This window comes from Podarcis erhardii, assembly GCF_964252035.2.
Source record: "Podarcis erhardii genome assembly, chromosome: 2".
Classification (NCBI taxonomy): Eukaryota; Metazoa; Chordata; class Lepidosauria; order Squamata; family Lacertidae; genus Podarcis; species Podarcis erhardii.
Window position 1 is genome coordinate 83038587 of NC_138498.1, and position 26197 is coordinate 83064783.

A 26197-nucleotide genomic window follows, 5' to 3' on the forward strand; every position below is an offset into this window, starting at 1 on the left:
ATAAAGAAATAAAAAAATGATACTTAATGGTACTGTGTGAATAAGGTGGTGGAGGGGCATCGTAGTGACAAGCCCTACCCCAGCATTCAGTTGAATCCATTGAGTCTATACAGGTGTGGAACTTTCTAGCCTTCTTCGTGTTTTGGGGTGCCCACGTGAAGACTCAAACTGGCACAGGGGGTATTCCTGTTATTCTAAAGCAGCAATGCTGCAGCAAGCAAAGGCTCTAGCAGCTCAGTCAGCTGCTTGTGGCTGCAAAGCCAGACGGGATGTATGTGACTGTTGCCATGGAAACAAAGGGGCAGTCCATTCTTATTGAGCACAGGATGTGAGCTCAGTGTGTGTCATATGACCTGTACAGGATGTACATGGGTGGAGTTTGGAGTTTCTCTCTGTTTGTTGAAGAGAGCAGACATCTTTTACTGTATGACTGCTAAAGACAGGAATAAAAGCAATAAAGCAATGTAGATAGGTTTCTGTCTGAGTCTGATTCCCCTCCCTGGGGATATGCTGGAGAGCAGGGAGGAGGAGAAGCAGCTGGTGTGTTTTTCTCACAGCCTGAGGAAAATCGCCGGAACAGACCTCATGTGTTTTTCCTGCCGGGAGTCGCCGGAGGGAGGTCAAAGGAATTCAGCCGGTGCCTAGACAGATAGGCACATACCTCTGACCGAGACTGAATTCTAACAATTCCCTGGCCTTGCTTCCAGTGACCCTGTGAATACCAGGCCTGCCCTCTCCTCTCCTCACCCTAAAGGTCCAAAGGGTGAGTCTAACCATGACACTGTTAGAGTCCTCTCTGGTCAGAAATCAGGATTCCTGATTCCTAATTGCATTCAGCTGCATGCAGACCTTCATTCTCAAGGCATATACATCAGAGAAGAACTTGAATGCATTGGGGTTGCGGTTGTTGGGTGCTCTTTACATGCATTCACCCCAGTGTTGGTAAGAGGACTTCTCCCTATGACTAGGAGCCCCAACTGATTGAAAAGAAGCCTACTAGCATGCACATACTTGCACATATTGAACTAAATGTTCATGGGTGTTGTCTTCCCAACCAAAGCTTCATCCACCGTAATTAATATTGTGTGAACAGCTGTACTCTCATGGGTCCAGTCGCCCTTCAGAAAACTGCAATATAGTGAGTGGCCTCATTTCAACCAAGTGTAATGCAGTTGCTAGTTTCTTAGGCTTGGAAAAAGAAAACCCAGGATCAAAACCTAGAAATAATTAATCCAGTCCTCAACATCCTATACATGGGTGTGGGTTACTTTTCTTTCTTTCCACTTGATATGAAGAAATAACTCACACTTCATGATGTGCAATGTTTAAATTATTTTCCAAAATATAGACGCCTTAAGAGAATGTAGGAGCCTGAAAGAAAATAAGGATTATATAAGAATGCCATTATGGTTATGGTTATGGTTTGGCTGCCCCAATCGATAATTTTTGTCATCCTATATCCCACTGATTATGAATCTTTTAAATCTTCTACTTAAAAAGCAATTGAAAACAAGCTAGCCCATATTTTTTTAAGCATCTGGGGCTGTCAACAAGAACACAAAACTGGATTGCTTTTAGTATTTTCCAGTAACTTATTCTTGTTCATTTAAAGTGCAGTTTTAAAAAGTTGTTGTTGTTTAGTCATTTAGTCGTGTCCGACTCTTCGTGACCCCATGGACCAGAGCACGCCAGGCACTTCTGTCTTCCACTGTCTCCTGCAGTTTGGTCAGACTCATGTTTATAGCTTCGAGAACACTGTCCAACCATCTCGTCCTCTGCTGTCCCCTTCTCCTTGTGCCCTCAATCTTTCCCAACATCAGGGTCTTTTCCAGGGAGTCTTCTCTTCTCATGAGGTGGCCAAAGTATTGGAGCCTCAGCTTCACGATCTGTCCTTCCAGTGAGCACTCAGGGCTAATTTCCTTAAGAATGGATGCGTTTGATCTTCTTGCAGTCCATGGGACTCTCAAGAGTCTCCTCCAGCACCATAATTCAAAAGCATCAATTCTTCGGCGATCAGCCTTCTTGATGGTCCAGCTCTCACTTCCATACATCACTACTGGGAAAACCATGGCTTTAACTATACGGACCTTTGTTGGCAAGGTGATGTCTCTGCTTTTATGATGCTGTCTAGGTTTGCCATCGCCTTTCTCCCAAGGAGCAGGCGTCTTTTAATTTTGTGACTGCTGTCACCATCTGCAGTGATCATGGAGCCCAAGAAAGTAACACACTATTATACTATCGACAGAATAAGTTGGCGGCCCCAATTAAGCAAAAATGAACTGATTGTTCAACTCTAAGCACTGAAACAAGTTTCAGTGAGCACAATGGGCCTTACACCCAAGTAAGTGTGTTAAGGCTTGCAGCTGCAGCCACTTTGAAAGCAAAACAGGTATTAGACTGGTTTCAGCAGAGTTGTTTCATTCAGTTCAAGTTGTTTTGTTGGTGTAGTCACAACTCGCTTTAGCTGAATCAAAACTAAAGGGTTTTTTTTGTTTTTGATTTAAAATACATTTTAAAGCTATGCGCTGATACTGGTAGAAGCAGGAAAGCTATTAGGTTTTCCTGCAACACAACCTTTAGAGTCAGATCTTGATCCTATGAAGAAGAAAAATGAGCACATCTCACAGACCAGTTTTGGTAACATATGAACGTTCAGCCAAAAGGCCTAGATGGTACCAAGAAGGCTGGACGCTTTTGTGAGCTGTTGGGCAAGAGAGGCAGAGCAGGAAAATTCCCTGCACCAATTGGTGCATTTCTATGGTGGTCTAAGTGAGTGGGCAAGGCTTGATCCCTAGTTAAGGGACAAACTGCCCTCCCTCCAGCCTCTCTGTTTGCAGCAGCACTCTCCCTCCCTGCCTGTCTCCCAGCGTGCTTTGTTGTCACCACTAGAGGACCATGTAGGATTTTTTTCCATTCTGCATCTTGGATTGCAAATTGTTTTTTTGCCTGCTTCACACTGAATAGCAGGATGGAGTGCTAGATGGTATGCTGTGTTGTTTAAATAGGTTGATCTTCTTGATTTGGTCACTTTGGACATTTTAGGTACAGGAAAAGAAATAGTTTGGTTTAGCCTGGTGATGCCCTTTAGGCAGCTTTCAGGTGATGGGTCAGCCCTGAGACTCACTTCCTGGACTCCGCGGTTCAGAAGGTGAGATAGGGGCCTCCTTTGAGGCCAAACTCCCTCATCCACCTGGGGTTCTGTGGTCCTGGGGGTGGTGACAAGATAAGGCCTCCCTTCTCACCTTCAGGCTGTGGCCTGGGAATCGGGGCAGGCTTGGAAGCCGTGCCCTAATTTCTTAGGCAAGGGCGGATCGCCCAATGTCTACAGTTATACAGTTATACAGTTAAGTTAGTTTCCACCCCATAGTCATCCTCCTCTGCTGATTTCAATTTAAGGTCTAAATAAAAGTGGCCCAGTTCAACCCCATCTTATATGTTTGCCTCTTTATTTGCCTATCAGGGTGCAAATGATTTATCCTCTTTGTTGTAGTATTTTTGAAATCTGTAAAGGTAAAGGGACCCCTGACCATTAGGTCCAGTCGTGACTGACTCTGGGGTTGCGGCGCTCATCTCACTTTACTGGCCGAGGGTTATGTGGCCAGCATGACAAAGCCACTTCTGGCGAACCAGAGCAGCGCAGGGAAACACCGTTTACCTTCCCGCCGTAGTGGTAACTATTTATCTACTTGCACTTTGACGTCCTTTCGAACTGCTAGGTTGGCAGGAGCAGGGACCGAGCAACGGGAGCTCACCCCATCATGGGGATTCGAACCACCGACCTTCTGATCGGTTTAACCCACAGCGCCACCCATGTCCCTGTAGCATTAGTTAAATTTTAACAATGACATATTTAAAGATTGCACACAATGGAAATAAAGCAGGGCCACTAACTCATCTTTATGGTAGTTTTGGACAGAGAGGGGGACGATTAGGATATTGTTATTCCCAAATACATTCATGGTGAGGTTAGGAGTAGTCCTTGGACTTGCTCCCAGACCTCCACCCATCTTTTCAGCCTCCCCTTACCACATGCAGAAGATAATCTGAACCAGGGGGTCCCTCAACTATTTTCTGGAATGGAGTTGAGCATCCAGTCCAACTTCCTGTTTTGTGCAGGAAATCCATACCTTGAGCATCCTCAACAGACAGTTGTCCAGCTAGAAAACCTCCAAAGAGAAAGAGCAGACCTCCTATCAAAGTAACGAGTCCCATTGTTGCACTGCTCTTACCATCAAGACATTCAGCTGAAATCTACCCTCTCCCTGTAATTTGAGTCCATTGGATCTAGCCTTGCCTTCTGAGGGAGCAGAGAACACACCTCTTTGCCTTCTTCTCTCTGAGTGCCCTGCAGGTATTTGAAGAATGTATTTGGCATGGAATGTAGCAATAGCCTCCTGTGCTATTTGTTAACCTATGAATAAGTAATATTCATTGGATAGTGGAAGAAAAGGTAGTATAAGGTGTTGAGCTGAGATGGAAGCTTGGTTATAGTTTTCCTAAAGTTATCTACATAGGATGAGGCAGAAAAGGGATTGGGGGTCCCAGTTACCCAATTCATATGATGGAGTAGGAAAAGAGCATCATGACATTTTTTGTGAACACTGGTATATAACTTTCAATTAATAAATAAATGTAACATCAAACCAGGGGAAGATGTGGAGAGGAAGGGTGATTTGGTAGTTTTACAATCCTGCTGGATTTAGGCGGAGAAAGAAAGAGCTTGAAGGAATTATCAAAGAGTTGAGATCTGGGATTGGTTAGAGGTTGATTGTAAACTGTTTGGTATGCAAAGGGAAGAAAATGTTTCTCCTGGCATCCAGGAGTCGCACAAGGTCTGTGGTCTGTTGACCAAAGATTGTACTGTGCTATCAGATTGTACTGAAGGAGATTGCTGTTGATCAGTTTCTTTGGGAGCTGAGATTTGAATTTGTGAAGTTCATCTGAGGACTCTGTTTGCCTGTGCTTTTTTTATATCTAAATAGCAGGGTCCTTAAAATGATTTGGCTTTAATATGATAGAGCACCAGTCTTAGGAGGAATCTGTGTGGTGGCATTTGACATCCTTACACTTTTTTTTGTGTTGGTGCGATTATAGGAGCAAAGCAGCAAATGCGTATTTCACAGAAATACAAGTTCACCACTCAAAAATTCAAACCAGCTATACTTGGAGCAAATTACAAGCTACTTCTTTCCAAATGCCATTAGCTGTTTTCCTGGACTATGACTGCAATCCTAAACACACTTAATAGGAAGTAAGCCCCACTGAACACAGGGAGACTTACTTCTGAGTAAACAGTCATCGAACTGTTCTATGAATAGATTTCAGCCCCAACAGTTTGCAGTTTGTAGCTCCGAGAGTGTAGAAACTCTATATACATTCTATGAGTCTTGGGAATAAATGGAATAAATATTGGGAATAAATAATTAACTAAGGGCCCATCTAAACTTCTGTTTGTCCCATGATTTCAAGCCATGGGTCTGAGTGGTTTTTATTTTGTCCCACCGTTTTCTCTGGGAAAACCTACTGTTTAATGTTGAATCAATCTGGTTTTTTGCAGATTGATGCTTGTTCTAATTTAGCAGTAAACAGCTGGTTTTCCCAGGGACATGGTTGGACAAAACAAAAACCCCACCTCTTGGACCCATGACTTAAAATCACTTGAAATCACTGGATAAAGGGAAGTGTGGATGGGCTCTTAGCAAGCCTAATGGCCAAACAAGATGTTATAAGAGGAACAAAACTGAAAGCTCTCCATCGCTTTCTCTTCTCTCTTCTGTGTACCGTCTAAAACAAACAGCCTATATAATTATGTTGCATGTTTTCCTGGCCCCATGTTATATCATTGGTTCACAAGAACAGGGAAACACGTTCTGTGATTCAGTTACAGATAGGTAGCCGTGTTGGTCTGCCATAGTCAAAACAAAAAATTCCTTCCAGTAGCACCTTAAAGACCAACTAAGTTAGTTCTAGGTATGAGCTTTCGTGTGCATGCACACTTCTTCAGATACCATACTTCTTCGTATCTGAAGAAGTGTGCATGCACACGAAAGCTCATACCTAGAACTAACTTAGTTGGTCTTTAAGGTGCTACTGGATGGAATTTTTTGTTTTGACGTTCTGTGATGTCATTACAATTTCCATTCAACAGCATAAAATGAAAGAATAGAGTTACAAGAGTAGAGTTACATGTGCCTATTATAATGTATACCTTGGCCATGGGTTGCTGACATTTATTGTAAGACAACACCCAGAAAGAAACCCAGCCCAGAACTTTAAGATGGGATATTGTACACCTTAAAGGTGTGAGCACAGTCAGTGCCTCTGATTTGCATCAGTGATAAACCTTTTGTACTAAAGTTACTGCAGCGTATCAGGTACAATTATAACTTTACTGAAGGGTGACATTGTTCTGCATCATTTGGCATGAAAAGAAGGCAGATTATATTGAAATTTCAGCAAAGCTGGTATATATGCTTATCCAGGGCATAGGGAAGCAGTAGCTACCACTGAAAATTTTGTGTAAGAGTTTTTCATGCTTAATTTGGAATGAATTTCTGCAGAACCCAGCAACTATTAAATAAATAAAGACCTATACCGGAAGCAAGCAGACCAGTTAGTGCTGTGAATAGAATTACTTGTAAGCATTAAAATGCCTTTTAAAAAAAATAAACCACTTAAAGCTGAGAAATACCATAAGCTGCTAAAGGATATTAACTTCTGTTGCTCTGCCAAATTGCTGTAAAATGTTAACTTTCACTTCAGTTCCCTATGGGAGAGGAAAATTATATACCCTTTGCATATACTGTTTACTTGTAAACAGATCAGCTAACCACATTAAAATGTGTTAAAATTAGCACCCATTTAGGTTCTATTTGATTTTCTTCATATACAAAGTCGGATCTTGACAGGTATCACACAGTATAATGCTATAACACCGTATGGGTTGGGTGGGGAAGAAACCCTCTTCAAGTGGAAATTGGGGTTTTCATTCTCCTCTGTATGTGTTACGGGGAGAAAACAATTTATAAATTGTTATAATTCTATGATTCTGATTCTGGGTTGTGTTTCATAGTTTATAATGCACACAGTACATGATGTGAATAATAGCTCTCCTTGACAGGGAGAACTAATTTGAAGCACACTGAAACTGTGAAGCACACTGAAACTTCTGTTTCAGTGTATCTGAAGAAGTGTGCATGCACACGAAAGCTCATACCAAGAACTGACTTAGTTGGTCTTTAAGGTGCTACTGGAAGGAATTTGTTTTGTTTTGAAGCACAGTGTTCACTTTTGAGCTCTACAGATGTGCAGCATCTTCCAGCTCATGTTTGATTGCCATGATTGTGGGAGCCCACATATAGCCTAGGAGCCACTGGAAAGGAGAGAGGGGATTGAGGAAACCACACTCCTCCCTTCTCCCTTCAGCCAAATTGCCACAACACGATTGCTTCCCCTTGTTGTCAGCCTAGTGTCTATAACTGAGCAATGTGATACTGAGTGATACTGGCCAATGATTCCTTCTCTATATAATCGTTACACTGTTATATGTAAGAAACATAATTTTTGTAAGCTGTTCTAAGCCCTGACTATGTTCAGATGATAAGTTAAGAACTTGCTTTTTATACAGGCCACCAGCATAGACTAGTTGTTTACAGCTCTAAGTAACAGTCCAACTCTGCAAAACATCTCCTGGCCAAATCTGGTTCTGTGTCCAGACCTTGAGAGCCTAGTGTGGCATGACAGTGATTTTTGGTGCTTGGAATGGCTCTGTTGGTCCACTATTTTCCAGTAGGAACTTTGGGTGATACCCAACATTATATGGGTATATTTCCTCTTCCTCTTTTTCCTTTCCTCCTCACCCAGCCTTCTTCTAAAGCAGATTTGATGTGTGTGAGAGAGGCTGTCAGTAGGAAAGAAAAATAAAGGGTAGGGATGGGCAAATCTGTCTGTTTTCTGTTCTTAAGTTCAGTTCACTACTTTTCCACATCACTTTGCTATTTTTTTTTAAATGCCCTCACAAAAGTATCAGCATTTTAGTGAGCATTTCCCCTAATATATACATTTTTATGCAATTTTGCCTCATTTATTAGAAGCCGTTTCACCTAATGCAATGCATTTTTATGTTATTTTTGCTAATGTATGCACTTTTGTGACAGTTTCCCCTAAAATATGCAACTTTGTACACTATTTTTAGTTGGAGAATTGTATTGCAAAATTTGGAGAAGTGTGAATTTTGGACAGTAGCTGCATTTCAGTTTGTGCATTGTTTCAGAAAGTGCAAATTTGCTGGGTTCGTGTTAAAATGTGATCTAAATCAAAATTCACTCCCATTTATTTATTTATTTATTTATTTATAAAATTTGCACACCACCTTTCATCCAAAGATCTCAAGGTTCACAGCATAAAAATTAATCTCCTATCACTAGGAATAGGAAGTCCAATTCTGCTGCAGTATCTGCTTCCCTGGCAGATGGGTGTAACTGGATATCATCATTGTACTTTGTTATTAACTCATTTTTAGTTCAGAGAAGAGTTGTTTGGAACAGAGGGGGAGAGTCATATTCCCCACCAGGGAAAAAAAAAATATTTTAGAATGTTGATCTCATAATGTATAAGTTGCAATCACTGAATAATATATCCAAGGAGTTTCTGCAAGATGCTAGAAATGTGTGATAGCAAAGGGTTTTCTCTGGATATTTTAACACTCACCAAGGATGGGAATTAATAAATATTTTGCACCTTATAAAAATGCACAGCTTTAATATAGGTGAAATGAAACATGTTTCCCATCATCTTTTAAACTTGTTTGATTTGGGCACTTTGAAAGCATTCTATACAGTATCTCTCTTATCTTAAAGCATATTTATGATCTTCAATTTCAAGTGTGCAACAGAACATCTCAATGTCAAGAAGACATCTGTTTGTCACTTTTTCATCTGACATTGTCTGATGAGTTGTCAAAACTGTACAAATCTATATGTGTTGGCTCTGATCCTCCTTTTATCTGTTTACTTTGGAAAGGTTTCATCAATGCTAGAGACTTAAATGAGCTTTGCAGATCAAAGGAGGCCCCAAAAAACTCTTGAATGCATTTGTACTTAATATATAAATAAGAATTTGAAACATGACAGATTCTTTAAAGGAGCGTTTTGTAAACTTACAAAAAAAAAATCCTTTTCTAATTTGTTTTGGGGTGGGGAAATGAAAGTTTTTCTTAATAGCTATAACTCTTTGTATTAAAAACCATTTCAAGTCCTTTCAGCCAGCCACCTCTCAGCATAACATAGCGTTGCATGCCACCCCAATCTCTGGGCGGCGTGAGATTCCAGGGATTCTGGGCGCTTACCTTTACAACCCATCCACCGCCAGACTTATAACAACAGCAATGTCTAGTTTGAAATGCTCATACAGTGATATAAAGGCAAATATTTGTTATTACAGTTTAGGAACCTGTTTCATGCCTGGTCTGACTTTCTGTTCATCTCACCCATTATTGTCCATTCTGAGTGACAGGGTTTCTGTCTTTCACATCACCTTCTTGCTGGTTATTTAAACTGGAAAGCTACATGCCCCACCCACCTAAAATAAAAAAGAAAATGAATGATCACTGTGCTTTTCCATTCAAGCCAATTCTTTTTCATGCAGATTAGTCAATGTGGGTTGATTGCAGACATAGCTATGTTCAGAGTCAGCACAGGTGTCATCACTTTCAGTGAGCCTGCTCTAAGCATGACAGGTAAAATGGGATCCAGTGTCTATGAGTGGGAGCCAACGTTAGTCCTACTCCGACTAGACCCATTGAAGTTACTGCATATGACTAACTTTGGCACCTTAATTTGAATGGATCTGCTTTGAGTAGGACTTGGCACTTACCTTGCAGAAACCCACTCTTTACCGTTAAATCAGAGCAAACAGCAACCTGCAGAAAACCTGAATTGCTGTTTGCTCCAATTCAGCAGTAAAGATAAGGTTTTCCTGGGAAACAGCAGGGGGAGAAAGAGAAGCACTCAGACATGGACCAGGAAAATGAGCTGTTCCTAGATAGCATGGGGCAAAAGGTAAGGGTGAATGAGCCCTAAGCCATACTGATTTTATGAGAACTTAGTAAATAAGCATCCTTAGTATTGCAGCCAAATACTTATGAGGAGTTGATCACCAACCGCTAGACCATTCCAACATCTTAGATTCCATTGCATGAACATTATGTCAGTATATTTGAGTAGGATTGGCTTGCCAATTTAATGTTAACAGTGGAAGAGAGAACCTGTTGAAGGTATAAACTGTGTCAACATTTCCACAGTTTCCTTTCTGTGGGGAGGAATCTGTGTAGAAGAAGAAGAAGAAGAAGAAGAAGAAGAAGAAGAAGAAGAAGAGGAAGAGGAAGAAGAAGAAGAAGAAGAAGTTATTATTTATACACCACCCATCTGGCTGGGTTTCCCCAGCCACTCTGGGCGTCTTCCAACAGAAAACTAAAATACAATAACCTATTAAACATTAAAAGCTTCCCTAAACAGGGCTGCCTTCAGATGTCTTCTAAAGGTCTGGTAGTTGTTGTTCTCTTTGACATCTGGTGGGAGGGCATTCCACAGGGCGGTTGCCACTACTGAGAAGGCCCCTTGCCTGGTTCCCTGTAACTTGGCTTCTCGCAGCGAGGGAACCGCTGCATGTGCATTGCAAAGATTTGCTTTGGCAGGGCGTGTTTCTTCTATCAAACAGGGTTGTTGTTTTTAACTCTGCAATGCTAGTTTCTTTCTGGTGATTTTGGCCTTGATAGACTGTGCAAAGGCAGACCTTTACCTAGGAGACGTTATCATCTCTGCCTTCTCCAACCTTGTCATTTGTGAACTTCTAGGACCATAAGTGTAGTGACAGGAAGGGCTGTGTGCAGAGTTCCTAGATGCACCCAGATTGAATTACATCCAAGCCCAAATGAATTTGGACCCAGCTTGTACTTGGACTTGACCAACACCAGCCCCCCACTTCCTCCTGCCTTCCCTAAGCAACTTTTATTTATGAAAGGGGCAGGGTGACCAGTGGCAAGTGTAGTTCTCTGGTGGAGCCAGGACAGTCCTTACTCTGGGCCAGGGTAAACTATTATGAATCAGGAAGCCTGAGAAACTACAAATCGCAGGAAATGGCTGTGCTGACCTAGAGCATGCTCAGTAACATCTGGCCCAGTGAAGAAGAAACCTGGATAGCTTCTCTTGGCTACAGGGAGCCCTTCCCACAACCAATCCCCCCAAGTCTTCACAAGGTCCTCTTTGACTGAAAGTCAAGGGAGTACTGGAGACAATTTTCCATGTTTAGTTTTTCCGAGCTTTCGCAGAAATGGCTTGGAAAGACCCAAAGTTTTTCCAAGGAGATTATGAAAAAGCTTGGAAAAACTGAATGCTTTCTGAAGCTAGCAGAGGGGAGCTCACCCATGACTAGACCTTTTCTTCCCCCATCCACAATCTGGGACTGACTATATTTCTTCTTGTAAAATACTAATAACAAGGCATTGCTGAAAAGTCCAAGGAATGACTTTCCATTTGTAACATACCGCAGAAAAAGTTAAACCTAATGATTATAGTTTACATAGGGAGGGGATCATTTTAAACACAAGGAGACTTTTATTGTCATAATATTTTCAGCTAAGTCACTAGAAATATATGGGAGGAATTGTTTGTATTAAGAAAATTGATTAAAACTGGAATAGAAATACATTTCAGCCAACTTTAAAAAGTTAGATATTCCTGTGAATCAGCCCTTATTTAGGTAAGGATTTGTTTTAGTGAATAATAAATCTTTGCGGTTGATTAGCAATGTTTGATTGATGAAAAGCAAGAATGCAGCATTCTCTGCCATCTGCAGTGATCTTGGTGCTGCATGTCAGAGTATGTGAGGTTTAAGTAATCGTAGAATATACCTTCAGCACTGGGAAAAACTCAAAAGTGGTTCACAAGCCAGAGGAAATGTTTTTATTGCATACACAGCACCAAACAATATATTAATGTGGCTGTGGAAAATAAAATTTATTCTCTGTTTTGTTCTACTGTTTTATTAGTGTTCTAACTTACTTGAAGAAGTGCCTTTCCCATAGTTTATGACAGAGACAGAGGCCCTTCTCATAGAAACACCAGTGTGGATGGTAAAGGAGATTGTGAATGCAAGAGGAAGCTTTCTTAGTTGTGGCACCCCATTCCTGGAACTCCCTCCTGGGGAGATCAGGGAGGATGAGGTAGCATTCTTGTTCCTCCAGGCCTTTGCAGGTGGTTAGGTATATTTTTGTACTATAGGTTTTATAACTTCCCTTTTAATTATTGGATGTGGTTGACTGGATTTTATGTTGTTAGTTGCCTTAGGCACCCTTTGGAGAAGATGGGTGGGCTATTGTTGTTGTTGTTGCTGCTGCTGCTGCTACTGTTATTTACATACTGCTTAATGCCCAGATAGGCTTTTAAGCAGTTTACAAAGTAAAACACCAGTTTCAGAAACATTAAAATATAAACATCCACCATTAAAATGCACAATACAACAATCCTATTGAAGCATTACTACTGTTGAAACAGGAGATTCAGTTTGAAAGATTAAGGGATATAAATTTAATGAATAATAAACAAATGATAACTCTTATTTCCTGCGTAGAATAGGAGTTGTTACACTAAATTATACAGGGAGATTAAAACTAATTCCCTGAGTCCAAGGTTCTTTCCCCACCGTCCATGTGTGATTTAGAACTGAAGGGTGGTATAGAAGCAAGCTTATTACTCTTTGACCATGAATATATTGTTGGGGGTGGGGGCTTCCCACACAAACCTTGAGCCCCTGTCAGTAGAACACATGGAAAATGTTCAGCCCATGTCGGTTTGTTGTGTCTGTTGTTGTTGTTGTTGCTGCTGCTGCTGCTGCGGCTGCGGCTGCTGCTGTTGACGGGGAGGGAGCAGGAGATGTTTCTGATCACCAGTTATTTTGGGTCAGAAACTGAGCATTTGCACAACGTCAAAGAACCTCTCCTACTCTGCCAACTTTCCCATCTCCAGTCGTCCTCCTTTAGGTGCTGCATTGGAGGGATGCATGTGAAGATCTGCTTTCCTGTATTATCCTGGAAAAGGAAAGGCAAAGTGTGGGATCTTATAGGAGCAATTCCTGTTATAATCTGAAATGCTTCAGTCCTGCTCTCTGCACTCTATAATACAGTGGTGCCCCGCAAGACGAACGCCTCGCAAGACGAAAAACCCGCTAGACGAAAGGGTTTTCCGTTTTTGGAGGCGCTTCACTAAACGAATTTCTCTATGGGGTTGCTTCGCAAGACGAAAAAATCTTGCGAGTTCCTGCGTTTTTTTCTCGCTTTTTTCTGCCCTTTCCCTAAGCGCTAAGCTGCTTATCAGCTGTTCCGCTGATAAGCCGCTTCTCAGCTGATCGCTAAAAGCCGCTAGACCGCTAATAGCGCTAATCCGCTAAGCTGTCAATGGGCTTGCTTCGCAAGACGAAAAAACCGCTAGACGAAGAGAATCACGGAACGGATTAATTTCGTCTTGCGAGGCACCACTGTATAAAACTTCAGACAGTTTAGCAATCATTTTTCAAGAGAAACAATGGGCCCCATATCACTGGAGGGGGTGTGTTAAGTTGTTCTCTCTATGTGTAGGCTCTGCAGGGAAGAATGACATGGAACTGCACTCAGTGGCTGCACCCTTACATTGCCACACCTTGGTGGCCTGCCTTCTCACATCCATGTGTTCAGTGGCACACCACGTATAGCTTACGCTTGTTGGCACACTGCACAGTCAGGAAACCCAATCACATAGGGTGCCCAATCCAATAGAATACCTATGCATCTACAGCATACATTGCAGATGTTTCATTGGATGTGCTGTGAGCAGGGTGGACTTCAGAAGCAGGGCCAAACATAGTTCACACAACTTGCACATGGCGGGGATGACTGAATGGACCTAGATGCACAAATACTTCAGACAAAGTCTGACATAAAGATTTATCTTTTTGTGTATCTAAATCGAAGGTTCACTGAGCCATACCTACTGGAATACATATTATTATTTTAAATTGTCCCAAAATGTTCCATTCTCTATTTCATCTACTGTTCAAAATCCTGAGCAGCCTAATTTATGACGGCAATATAGATGTTACACTCATTCATGGTTTCTTTTCTTTTTAAAAAATGGATATGAGAGAAATGTGAGTTAGAAGTATAGCCAGCAGCCTGGAAAACACATTACAGGACTTGGAAACCAGAACAACAGATATCTGCATGTTGAACAGTTGAAGTTTGTTCCACTCCATTAGGGTTTGGTTTATGCAACTGACAATTATGTGAGTAACAGATATTTGAGTATAGGCTGTACATCATTTTCCATTTACGACATCCTGATGTGTGTGTGTATGTGTGTGTGCGCATGTGTGTGTGTTTTTAAACTTAAACCAACAATAGGAAAAATCAAAATGTGACAGCTATGAAATGAGATCCCATAGTAACCACTAAAGAATGCAAGCTAAAATAGAATGCCTGAAAGTTAGCTGCCTATCTTGGCCCCCGTAGGAAAAGGCCTTTGTTTTAACAGGTGCCCAGCACCTATAGCACCTAAGGAAGTCAATGAGCCCTGCAGTTTCTCAGCCACTGTGGCCATCTAGAAGCCTGCTTTGGGCTACCCACAAGGCCTACAGTCTCTATTGGGCTTTTGTTTTTTTAATAGCAGACTAGGCCTTCCTGTCCCCACTGCAGTGTGATCGCACACATTTTGAAACACACTTATCCCTTGGGTTCATGATATTGGCTGACTGGTTCTTTGGATTCTGATCCTCTGAAAATGAACTCATGTCCTGGGCGGGGGGGGGGGGGGAGCTTCATTGTTGATTTTCAGGTTTAAATTGTTTAATCGGGATTGAAGTTAGATTCTTGATGCCCCTGCCATTTTTTTCCAACTGAAGTCACAATCCAGAAATCTGTTTAACTGACTTGGCATACATAGCAGGAGGCCTTCAGGTGTCCCTGAAATAAACAGGACCTTCACACATCCACACCTGTTTGGTCATAATGCCTGGCTTATTGATCATCATAAACCTAAAATGTTTTCTGACTGCTGTTGCTTGATTGTGCTGTATTTCCAGTGTGATATGTCATCCTGGCCTAAAGAGTACATATCATGGGTAGGCAAACTAAGGACTGGGGGCCAGATCCGGCGCATTTGCCTTTAAATCTGGCCCGCGGATGGTCCAGGAATCAGTGTGTTTTTACATGAGTAGAATGTGTCCTTTTATTTAAAATGCATCTCTAGGTTACTTGTGGGGCCTGCCTTGTGTTTTTACATGAGAAGAATGTGTGCTTTTATTTAAAATGTGTCTCTGGGTTATTTGTGGGGCATAGGAATTCATTCATTTCCCCCCAAAAAATATAGTCTGGCCCCTCACAAAGTCTCAGGGACAGTAGACCGCCCCCCTGCTGAAAAAGTTTGCTGACCCCTGCATATGATTCTGGTGCTTTGCAAGACCAGGGAAGGCCTTGCTTTGCCATCTTTAGCTGTGGCAGGAGTGACTGTTACTGCCGAGAAGGGTCTTCGTCAAATATGACCTTGTCATGGCACGCGAGAGAAGGTTTCTTCCCTTGCTTGTGCTGTAAAAGCAGGGGCACCATGAATGTCAAGAATCAGAGGCTCTCTCTTTCCCTCTGGGCAGGCTACCTCGGCTCTGGTGCCTCTCTTTTGTCAAGGCTTCTTCTTAGGGTATACCCCTCCTTTGGCTCTCTGCAGTCCAAGGGCCCTCCATCTCCCTCAGCCTGCCATAGTGAAAGGCACCCGCACAAGTTCACTTCTAAATATAAAGGCCGCATTTGTGGTCTGTGGGTATGTGTGTCCAAAAAAAGGGGGGATTGTCCAATCAGAGAAAAGGCTCACATGACCAAGGGCGTATCAAAATGCACAGCTATTCAACTATTTCCAAAATAAACTTTTCAGCAAAACCAGTTGTTGGCCAGGGTTTTTTTTAATGCTTTAAAAGTATGGTTCTCTTTATGCCCTCCCTCATCACCTCTCTGCACATCATATGATCAGACTGAGGACCAGCAAGGGGAGGTTTTGCCTCCTGATCAAGGTGCTGAGCTCCATATGCCCCAGCAATGTGTCTAAATAATAATAATAATAATAATAATAATAATAATAATAATAATTATTATTATTATTATTATTATTATTATTATTAATACACTGCCCATCTGGCTGGGTTTCCCCAGGCACTCTGGGCGGCTCCCAAGAGAATATTAAAAACACGATAAAACATCAAACATTAAAACTTTAAACTTCCCTAAACTTTAAATTTGTTTTCTTTTTGCCACCACTACCACCAAAATCAGTGGCCTCTTGGAGTGGTTCTCCACTGGGAGAGGGAAGATTAGGGTCCTGAACATACCCCTGTGCTAATGGATGGGCTGCTAGCAATCTAGTATTTGTTTTTTCTTTTTTCTTTTTTTTTTTTTTTTTGAGTGATTTATCTCCCCCTTCTTTCCACATTGCTTTTTATGAAGAAAATTGAAGTCTTTGAGGCCTTTTTTTGTTTTCAGGAAGTTTTCTGCACAGGAAATACTTTGGTTTAAATTCAGCAGTAGTCTCAAACAAGTGGAGATAATTAAGAAGGTTCTTGAATTATGGCTTCAAAAGAAAAGGTTCCCTCGCATGCTGCTGCTATCTATTGTGGCATTACCTTACCTCAAATGGCAGTTGGTGATGATGCTGACGACGACAGTGTTGTAAAAGGCAACGGCTCAAATTCTTGATTTACGTCACTTCACTTCAAAAGAGCTCTCTTGTTTAAACATGAAACATTCACCATAAATATTTCAACATTAGACCCTCATTTGATTTTTAGACCAGTTGTTGAGCTCAAAAAAAGAAACCTTTATCTTCCCCTGAGCTGCGGCTCCCATATCGCTAGTGACATAAATGTCACCTTAGCTCAGCAGGTGATTCAGAACACACTCTCCCTTGAAATCCTGAGGGTACCTTAAAATCCAAGATCGAAGAATCCTTTGAAAGCACAGCACCTTTTAATGCAGGGTTTTGTTTTTCGGTGTGTGTGTGTGTGTGTGTTTATATATAAAAAAAGTTCCCTTGCAGCCATTGCAATGAGATCCCTTCTGCTTTTCATTTTTCTCCTGTATTTTTACAAGCTTCACCAAAGTTGCAACTGTATTTGTTGACTGCATAGAGCCAATGTAATCCATAGTTAGGTTGCTTGCCTTAGGTTCAAATTAGAGCTTACTGTCAGTGGATTTGGGTGCCACTGTCTCATCTTTGCTTCCACCTGAAAATGGAAACAAAAGATTAGAGAATAACTTTACCTGCCCTAAAAAGGCTTCAGGATAGGCCATAAGTATAAACCTTTCTAAATGATTTGAAAAGACTGGTTTCCCCACAACCTAGTTTTAGTCTAATTTAGTTCATGCTGCAGCCACAAAAATGCATTTTTCTTTTTAAACCAGCTTGAACAAGGGTTATGGCTTTGGGAGACCACCAGGCGCCATCGCTTCGCCAATCCCTTTCCCTTAATAGTAGGTTTCTTTGTAGGCATCTGTAGATTGCTCAGAGCACCTTCCAGGTGTTAGCCAAAACCACTATGCAGGTAGGGCATTAAGAAGAAGGATTGTGGCCTGTGTTTCTCTTCCCTTTGCCTCTGCTTTGTCGCCTAAGGAGTGCTGTTACGAGGGCACAGTGAGAAGGCACTACTCATGCACTGAGTGTAATTTACAAGCCATAAGAAGGCTCATATACCTTTAAGTGCTGCATAGAAAGTAGAATTTTATCAGGTGCAGCTTGATAGCTCAGAGTGCCTTCCATCAGCTTAGGCACTATCTAGATAGACAGTAATCTATCTTCTGGTAACCTAATGACTGGACTGGACTCTTGTGATGCACTGTACAGTGGTGCCTCGCAAGACAAAATTAATCCGTTCCGTGAGGCTCTTCGTATAGCGGTTTTTTCGTCTTGCGAAGCAAGCCCATTGACAGCTTAGCGGATTAGCGCTATTAGCGGTTTAGCGGCTTTTAGCGATCAGCTGTTAAGCGGCTTATCAGCGGATCAGCTGATAAGCGGCTTAGCGGCTTAGGAAAAGGGGGGGAAAGGGGGAAAAACCGCAGGAACTCGCAATACATTTTCGTCTTGCAAAGCAAGCCCATAGGGAAATTCGTTTTGCGAAGCGCCTCCAAAACGGAAAACCCTTTCGTCTAGCGGGTTTTCCGTCTTGCGAGGCATTCGTCTTGCGGGGCACCACTGTACATGGGGCTGCCTTTGAAAATGATTTAGAGGCTTCAATTAATGCAGAATGCAGCTGCCTGGTGGTCAACAAGTTAAAGTTAAGCAATCGTATAACACCAATTCTATTACAACTTTACTAGCCCAAGTGCTGGTTTTGACCTTTGAAGCTGTTTATGGCTCAGGACCCCGGTACCTTCTGGAATGCCTCTTAGCTCTTCTTCTGAGGCCTGTCTCCAAGTTCCACCTCTGAGGCAATCTTGGAGGGTAGTGACAAGGGCCTTTTTAGTGGTGGCTCATGTTATGTGGAATGCTTTCCCCTGCAAGGTCTGCCTGGCCCATTCGGTGCCTTTGTTTTGGTGCCAGCTCCTCCCCACCCAGACTTTTGATAGACAAAGGCGATGTTGTTTTGTTATTAGTGTGCTGCTAAGCTCACTATGGCTGTTGTGGGAGTTGTTTCACTTTGGTTTTTATGGCATAATGGGTAGGATTCACTTAATGTGTCCTGTCAGCACAAGCAATGGGGCTTTCCCCCCTCTCTTCCCCCTGCACCCTCCCCACACTCCCAAAATTGACTAGGGGTGTTAGAATAACCCCCACAGCAGTGCCGGGGGGAGGAGAAGAGAGGATCATTCCATCTGGCAGGCTTCAGAGCTTGCATTAATGATGTGTGTGTTGTAAGTCACTTGGAGACATTTGGGTAATAACCAACTAGCTGTTACTGCTACAATTCCACCGCAATGGTGCAGCGATGCAGAAAGCCACACTAGAAAAAACTATTTCATTTCACATGGCTCTGGACTCTTTTAAGGACCCAGCCTTGGTTGCCATGAGTGTTGTCATTGAGGAGTCCAGTCATGTCCAGAAGCTAGAACTCCCAATTCCAGTCCGTGGGTTTCACCCTTTATAGTAAAAATATGCATTTGAGAGCTTGCCTGAATTGCATCAGAAAGCATACCATGTGGCATATCTCAGTAATTTTTTCCCAGGCATCATAACTGTTTGAAGTCAATCTACTGAATGGGAAACCCACTGCATATTTGTGAATAATGTGACCTGCTGTTCTACAGAGCAGAAAGGCAGCATAAATTCCTCTGATGAATTGCACATCAGAGATTACAGACAGAGCACTACTCCAGCCACGTCTTTCATCCTCATCTGACAGTGACAACCTAATCCTTTGCTTATGACCCAAGCGTGGAACTGCCTGGGCGTTTATACAAATTCACCATTGCAGCTTTGTGTCGAGATTAGGCTCTGGGAATGGGGAAGCAGCCAATACTTTGTTAAATTATGCACACATGAAAACTTTGTGATAAGAGCGACTTGAGGAAATCCAAAAAGTTTTATCTGCAGTTTCTACAGACAGCACGTGGTCTGTGTGTGGTCTATTTATTGTACACAGAGAGGTTTGTCATAGTAGGATGGGGTAGCCCTGAAAGGACTTGAAAATGGTTCAGCTCGGATGCTAATGACCTGCCAGCCCAGTTCTAGAAATCCGATCCATTCTAGTCCATGGAGTGCTAACTGGGGTCAGCTGGCGCCAATGAAGGTTACCTGATCTCCAGAGGTATAATGTTTGAAGCTTGAATAGCAGTATGGGAAGATTTATTTTAGTGAAACATACGAGAGGTCGGAAGAGGTGAGATGTTTTTGTGATGACGATGCTTATTATCTGTTTCTAAATGTACCTTGAAGCTGGACTGGTTTCTTTGGCTCTCTCTGGGATGGTTTCTTCTTCATAGTGTGTTGTCAGCTGAATTGAAACTTGCTGTGAATGCAAGGAGTCAGTACATGAATGTGTTACCTCAATCAGTTCTTGGTGGATTAGGGAGGGGGGAGGCGTTCGTGTGGGTCTTTGCATTATTAAATGCTGTATTGTTCCAAATAGGGAAGAAGCCATTAATTCTTTGGCTGTTGGGTATCTGGCTGGGGAAATACATGATCTGGCAAGATGTTTAGTAGCAAGGTGCCCCGTGTTCCTGCTGGTTTTTGTGTTGTTTTCGCCTGCAGTTAAAACTTGCACACATAGGTGCCGATTCAAATATTTGTGAGCTCTCTTTGAAAACCAAGAACTTGCTGAAAGTGGGTTCCTTGCTACAATTGCCAGAAATCCATCTAATGCACACTTAACTGCCACCTTAAAGCCTGGTTCTTTTTTATGCTGGCTCCATGAGGTAGGTGAAGCTCTAGGGAAGGCTTTAATGTTTTCTAGCACGAAAGCTACTACAGTACATCTTCAGCATGCACGACGTGAGACTGTGTGTCAGCCCACCAGTGTCTGTCATGTTAAATTTCCTCCCATGCTTTGAATGTCCTCTGGCAGCATGTCCATGCGTGGGGCAGTCTGCACAATACCGTACTGTAGTCAGACCTCAACATGGCAGCCCTCCCCACACCAAACCCTCTTTTTAAAAAAATCCCATGAGCAATTCAAGGCAAACAGCAATTGTGTCAACACTACAGAGTATCTCCTTTCAGGCTTCTCCTAAGCTAATTTTACACATACAATCCCTATAAAATATTGTGCAACATGTAGGATTTGGGTTGTTTCAGTTCTTGAAATGGATAAACGAGAACTGCATTTTATTCCCCTCGAGACCTGATATATTTATAACTTTCTGAGATAGCACCGTACATAAAAATGTAGCTGCTATTTTCTGTGAAAGAATTTTCCTCCTTTTTCCTTTTTATTGGCCTCTTCTCTCCCACACACAAAGCCACAGATGCTCCGCTGCAGTGATGTCAGCCTCCCTACATGGTCCAGCTGCTTGGAGGTTTCTGTAGAAAGTTCAAACCCTATGTGTGAGAGAGATACTGTAAAATGCACATTGTGTTTATCATCACAAAGCTCTCATACTACAGATAGGAGTAAGTGTAACTTTAATGGTGGTTCCGTAGGTTAGAAGAATACTAAGCAGCATTTCATCTTTCTGTTGACGATACTTTAATTGCAGACTTCCCAGTTGTTTCATTCCCAGAATTGGTTCAAAGACGCCGTCCTCTCTTTCACGTCTGCCCCCTCCCCCCATCATCTGTGATTTTTGGAAAAAGCAGAGCATTTTCTTAGTAAGACAATATGTATTTTAAGTAGAGACGTCTGAGTGGAAATATGCTTTTGTCCACATCTACACATGGTCAAGTCCTCACTTAACTTCAGACATTCCCTGCCAGACCACCAAACTGAAAACATCTATTCTGGATTTGGTGGCAATACATGTCACAGCATGTTATACTGAACTGATGTAAAGATTAGCATAGAGGTTGACCACAGTTACCACTGCGGGGAGATAGGAGAACACTGGGATGCGCCTCTCTTGACAGGGCAAGGATAGACTTTTATAGGAGCCTTTTGAAATCAGATGTAATTTCTAAGCTCCTGGTATTTCTACATCATGCATGAGCAGTTCTTTCAATGCTTAATTTCTCCCCCCCACACACACATACTGTTATCTATGGATTAATTTAAAATACTTTGTTGACTTACATTTTTAAAATGTAAGTGCATTAGATTCAATCTCTTGAGTAAGACTATGCGATAAATTATACTCTTCAAGTATAGATAAAAGATTATTGTTCTTGATTAAATGTCTATATAAAAACACTGTGCTGAAAGTGTGTTGCTCTACAAATGGGCAACTCACAGGATCCGTACCAGCCACAAAGGGAGTTAAACAAGGTTGTATCCTAGCTCCCGCACTGTTTAATTTATATATAAATGATATCATCCAGAGTTTAACATCTCCGAAGTATTACACCCCTAAATTGGTCACAAAAGCCATCTCTACATTATTATACACAGATGATGCGGTACTTCTATCTCAAACAAACGTGGGCTTAAAAAGATTGATGAAGGCATTCTCAGGATACTTCCAAAGAGAACAGCTGGCTGTGAAATACAAGAAAACTAAAGTCATGGTATTTTCAAGAAACTATAGGGCCCATAGATGGTATATGGATAATCAGTTGATCAAACAAGTCTTTAAATACCTCAGCCTTATTTTTCAGTCATTGGGGTCATGGGGAGCACATCAGAAATATGCAAAGGAAAAAGCATCTCAAATAGCCAAAATTTTGACAGCTTTTTTCGTACAAAAGGTGGCAAGCACATACCCTCAGCACTTGAAGTGTTTAAAGCTAAACCCCTAGCAGTGTTAGTATATGGGGCTCAGATTTGGACAGGCGCTCACCTTGGGTCTGGTTTATCACAACAGTTATTAACACTTTGCTTCAGTAAAACAAATAATTTAATTTGACCGTGCCTATATGATATTGAGTGACAGAATAATTTGGCCACAATTAGGAAATTTTGTCCATGGTATGATTATTTTCCGTTTTGACACATTGGCGCCCTATTTGCAATATTTGCAAAATTTAACAATTCCAGAATACAGATACGCTTTCACATATGCAAGATTGAATATTACACACACACACACACACACACACACACACACACACACACACACACCCTGCCCATCTGGCTGTGTTTCCCCAGCCACTCTGGGTGGCTCCCCACAGAATTAAAAGCACAATAGAACATCAAACATTAAAAACTTCCCTAAACATGGCTGCCTTCAGATGTCTTCTAAAAGTCAGATAGTTGTTTATTTCTTTGACATCTGATGGGAGGGCGTTCCACAGGGCGCCATTACCATCGGCTGCACTCTTTATACTGCCCATGTCGGGTCACTCAACCATTGCTACTGTGTCCTTTCTTTTAGCAGATCAAGATAATCAGGTGACAGCAAAAACTGCAACAATTTTAGCAGAGGCAATTAGAATAAGATCTGTTATTTGATTATTCATGTAAACCTCCAAAATGTATTTTGTATAGTTAAGTTTTTACCTCTATCTTCAGTACATTTTATTTTATTTTATTGCCATGGCTAGTGGCTGCTGCAAATAAAAATTCCTCTGATCTGACTTTAAAAAAAATATACTTTCTGCTATCTTCTGTTAATAATGGTCATAAGTGACACATTCCATGTACCTCAGTATTATTTACACTGACTGGCAATGGCTGTCCAGAGTTGCAGACAGGGGGCAATTTACCTGGAGATGCCAGGGATTGAACCTGTGACCTTTTGCAGGCAAAGCAGATGCTCTGCCACTGAGCTTCCAGTGGTGAAGAAAGCCTTAATCTTTATTGGTACCTTAGAAATCAAGGCTGGAATTCTGTGTACAGTGGTACCTCAGGTTACATATGCTTCAGGTTACAGACTCCACTAACCCAGAAATAGTACCTCAGGTTAAGAACTTTACCTCAGGATGAGAACAGAAATCGCTCAGCGGCAGTGGGAGGCCCCATTAGCTAAAGTGGTGCTTCAGGTTAAGAACAGTTTCAGGTTAAGAATGGACCTCTGGAACGAATTAAGTACTTAACCCGAGGTACCATTGTACACACAACGGGTAGTAAGCATTTTTTAACACAGTAGGGCTTACTTCTGAGTAAACATACAGGATTGTTTCCTCTGTGATTCTTTGGCTGATATTTGAATTGACTCTATTTTCACAGGTCCTTCGTTATCCAGCAAATTCAAAACAGCAATCTCTTCATGGTAGTAGTAAGTAATGAATGTGACTGCGAGTCTGTTTTGCCAATTACCATGGAACCAATAGAAATAAGGTATATCCTTTTACTTGACGCAGGCACGACCTCAGACAAGCAATGCAAATATGAACTTTTTAGTAAAGTGTTCAAAGTAAATTGGTTTGCTAATTGATTGCATATAACCTCCCTGCCCCCACGCAAATGCAATTCCATCACCAAGAAAGCCAAATCTTGAGCACTTGTGAATTCAACAATAGCAGGTTTGCCCCAGCCATAGTCTCTCTGCAGCAGTGGCAAGCTTGGGGCTGTGGCCAGTGCTCTTGGTCAGCACTTGCCTCAGTGATGCTCTTGGTAAGACAAGCAAGTCCAGAATGCAAAAAAAAAAGTAAATGAGAGAGATTATAAAACTATACAGTACCTTTATTTGATGAATTTATTTTATATTTTCTATGTAGCAGAAGTGATGAGGTTTCATTTGATAGCATGCTAGATTAGATAATCTATTTTAATGGTAGGGTACTGGGAAGGGTGGCAAATCTGATATTCCAATTGGTTTAACTTTATCTGGTTTTTGTTTTGTGGATTTCAGGACACACCTCTGCACCAAATAGGAGTGCCAGCTTGGCCCCCAAGACTGTGGGTACCCGGGGCCGTGGGTGCCATGCAACATGCATGGCCCTGGCACTGAAATATGTGGGTGCCTGGGCACCCAGGGCCCCAGGGAGTTGGCACCTGTGGGGAGGTGGTACTGCAGGTAGATGCTCCTGTTTTGTGACAGGCATTGGACTAGAGGGGTTTGGGAGTTTCTTTGAGCTTGATAAATCCTGATTTTTAAGGCATATCCTTAACTTCTGAGAACATAATGAATCCCTAAAATGTGAACGCTTAAAATCCCACAAGATTAGAAGACGTCCAGAGTCTTGCCATGGATTTCATCCTGAGGTATGTGTTTTAGTTTACATTGAAAAGGTGTGTTAAGAATGAATGAAAGTGTATTTGTTCCTTTTCTGCATCTTCTACTGCCTTTGTTTTTTTCTGCTAGGGTGCTTCATCATTATCGCAGACTCAGTATACACAAGAAGGACTTTCCCACATTACTTTCTTAAACAGGGGTGGCTAAGCCCCCATTTAGGGGCCTGATCTGGCTCCCCAAGCAAATTTTTCTCACCCCATCCAATGATTTTGGAGGCAGGGGTCCAAAAAGAAAAGAGAGAGTGTGCTGGGGTGTGCAGAGCCTAATGCCTTGTTGGTTATTCACATTGCTTCCTCCCTGTTACCAAATCAGTCATTTGGTGAGCAAAGAGGGGACCGTGTGCTTCCCGTCTTTGCCTGTGGACAGATCTACACTCATGGTTTCCAGCATTAAGAAAGGGTTAAGGAAAGCTGTAAGGGTCACATTCCACTTAGCTTAGAAAGTTAATAATGTGTTATTAAAATGTGTGTGTTGGTAAATATTGGCTTGAACGATTGTAACACTCTGCTTTTCTCCCGCTTCACTTATTGTGGATTTGTTTTTCAGGAGAATGCCAGAGAATGTGGTGGTGTTTTAGGCCTGAGTGCTAGGCCTGCTCTTCTTGTGCTTCCTCTGCTTCTGGCCATTTTCTCAAGGTGACACTGACTGAGAAGCAATCACTTGGCATGCTAAACAATACATGGATAAACTGTGAACTGAGAAAAGGTGCAACTTAGAAGACATGAAACTATAGTCAAAACATCAGCATTTCATGATTTTAAATGGTGGGATGATATAAACTCTCCAAATTATGTAAAAAAAAGAGAGAGAGAGAGATTTTTATCTTTTTTTGGTGCATCATGCAAAGATGGATTTGCCATACAATAGTCACAATTCATCAAGAACAGGACTTCAGTAGATAGAAACAGATGGTCATTATTTTCTGCTTTGTTCCATGGAAAACGGTTTAAAACTGTGTACTTTTTAAATAAAGTATATTAAAATCACAATTTTCTAGCAGGTGTTTGATTTAACCTAGCCATGAAGCAAGCCCCTGTGCAAAAGAATGCATTTTACGCCTCCAAAACATTTTACACGGGTGAAAACAGGGAGACACAGTGAACCTATAAGCTTACTGGTAACCCTGAATGTGTGAAAACACCTTTCAGCCTGATTCAGAACTAATTGGGGGAAACAGACTAACCTTTATACACACACACGGTTAATGCTGATTTCTTTTTTTCTTAATTCTAAATCAGACTAGTGAATGTTTGCCCATTTTTAATTTGACAGTGTGTCTGATTTTGACACAGTACAGCAGCAAATGTAAAAATATTGAGCTTTAGAATACAGGTATTGGGGGAATGATCAGCCTTCCTGCCACTTTGATTAAATGTAATATGCCACACTGTCATTTTCTTGTCATTTTCATCAACACTGTGTCTTTGCTGA

At 41.7% G+C, this 26197-nt stretch overlaps 1 protein-coding gene and 2 long non-coding RNA genes across 5 annotated transcripts in view; 1 reads left to right on the forward strand and 2 right to left on the reverse strand.

Moving 5' to 3' along the window:
• Positions 1–25755, forward strand: part of CACNA2D3 (calcium voltage-gated channel auxiliary subunit alpha2delta 3) — a 494938-nt gene extending 469183 nt beyond the window's left edge. For all 3 annotated transcript variants that reach the window (XM_081848836.1, XM_081848837.1, XM_081848838.1), the window contains 3 exons: positions 23758–23870; positions 24653–24735; positions 25313–25755. In XM_081848836.1, the coding sequence (XP_081704962.1) occupies positions 23758–23870; positions 24653–24735; positions 25313–25405 (289 nt within the window). In that variant the 3' untranslated portion in view covers positions 25406–25755. The remainder of the gene's footprint in view (positions 1–23757; positions 23871–24652; positions 24736–25312) is intronic.
• LOC309334541 lies at positions 11947–16828 on the reverse strand. The gene is made up of 2 exons (XR_014153152.1): positions 16698–16828; positions 11947–13084 (listed from the first exon to the last, which is right to left on the reverse strand). It is a non-coding gene; the product is annotated as an uncharacterized lncRNA (long non-coding RNA).
• LOC309334544 lies at positions 14408–16101 on the reverse strand. The gene is made up of 2 exons (XR_014153155.1): positions 15569–16101; positions 14408–15436 (listed from the first exon to the last, which is right to left on the reverse strand). It is a non-coding gene; the product is annotated as an uncharacterized lncRNA (long non-coding RNA).
• Positions 25756–26197: the final 442 nt, after the last annotated feature.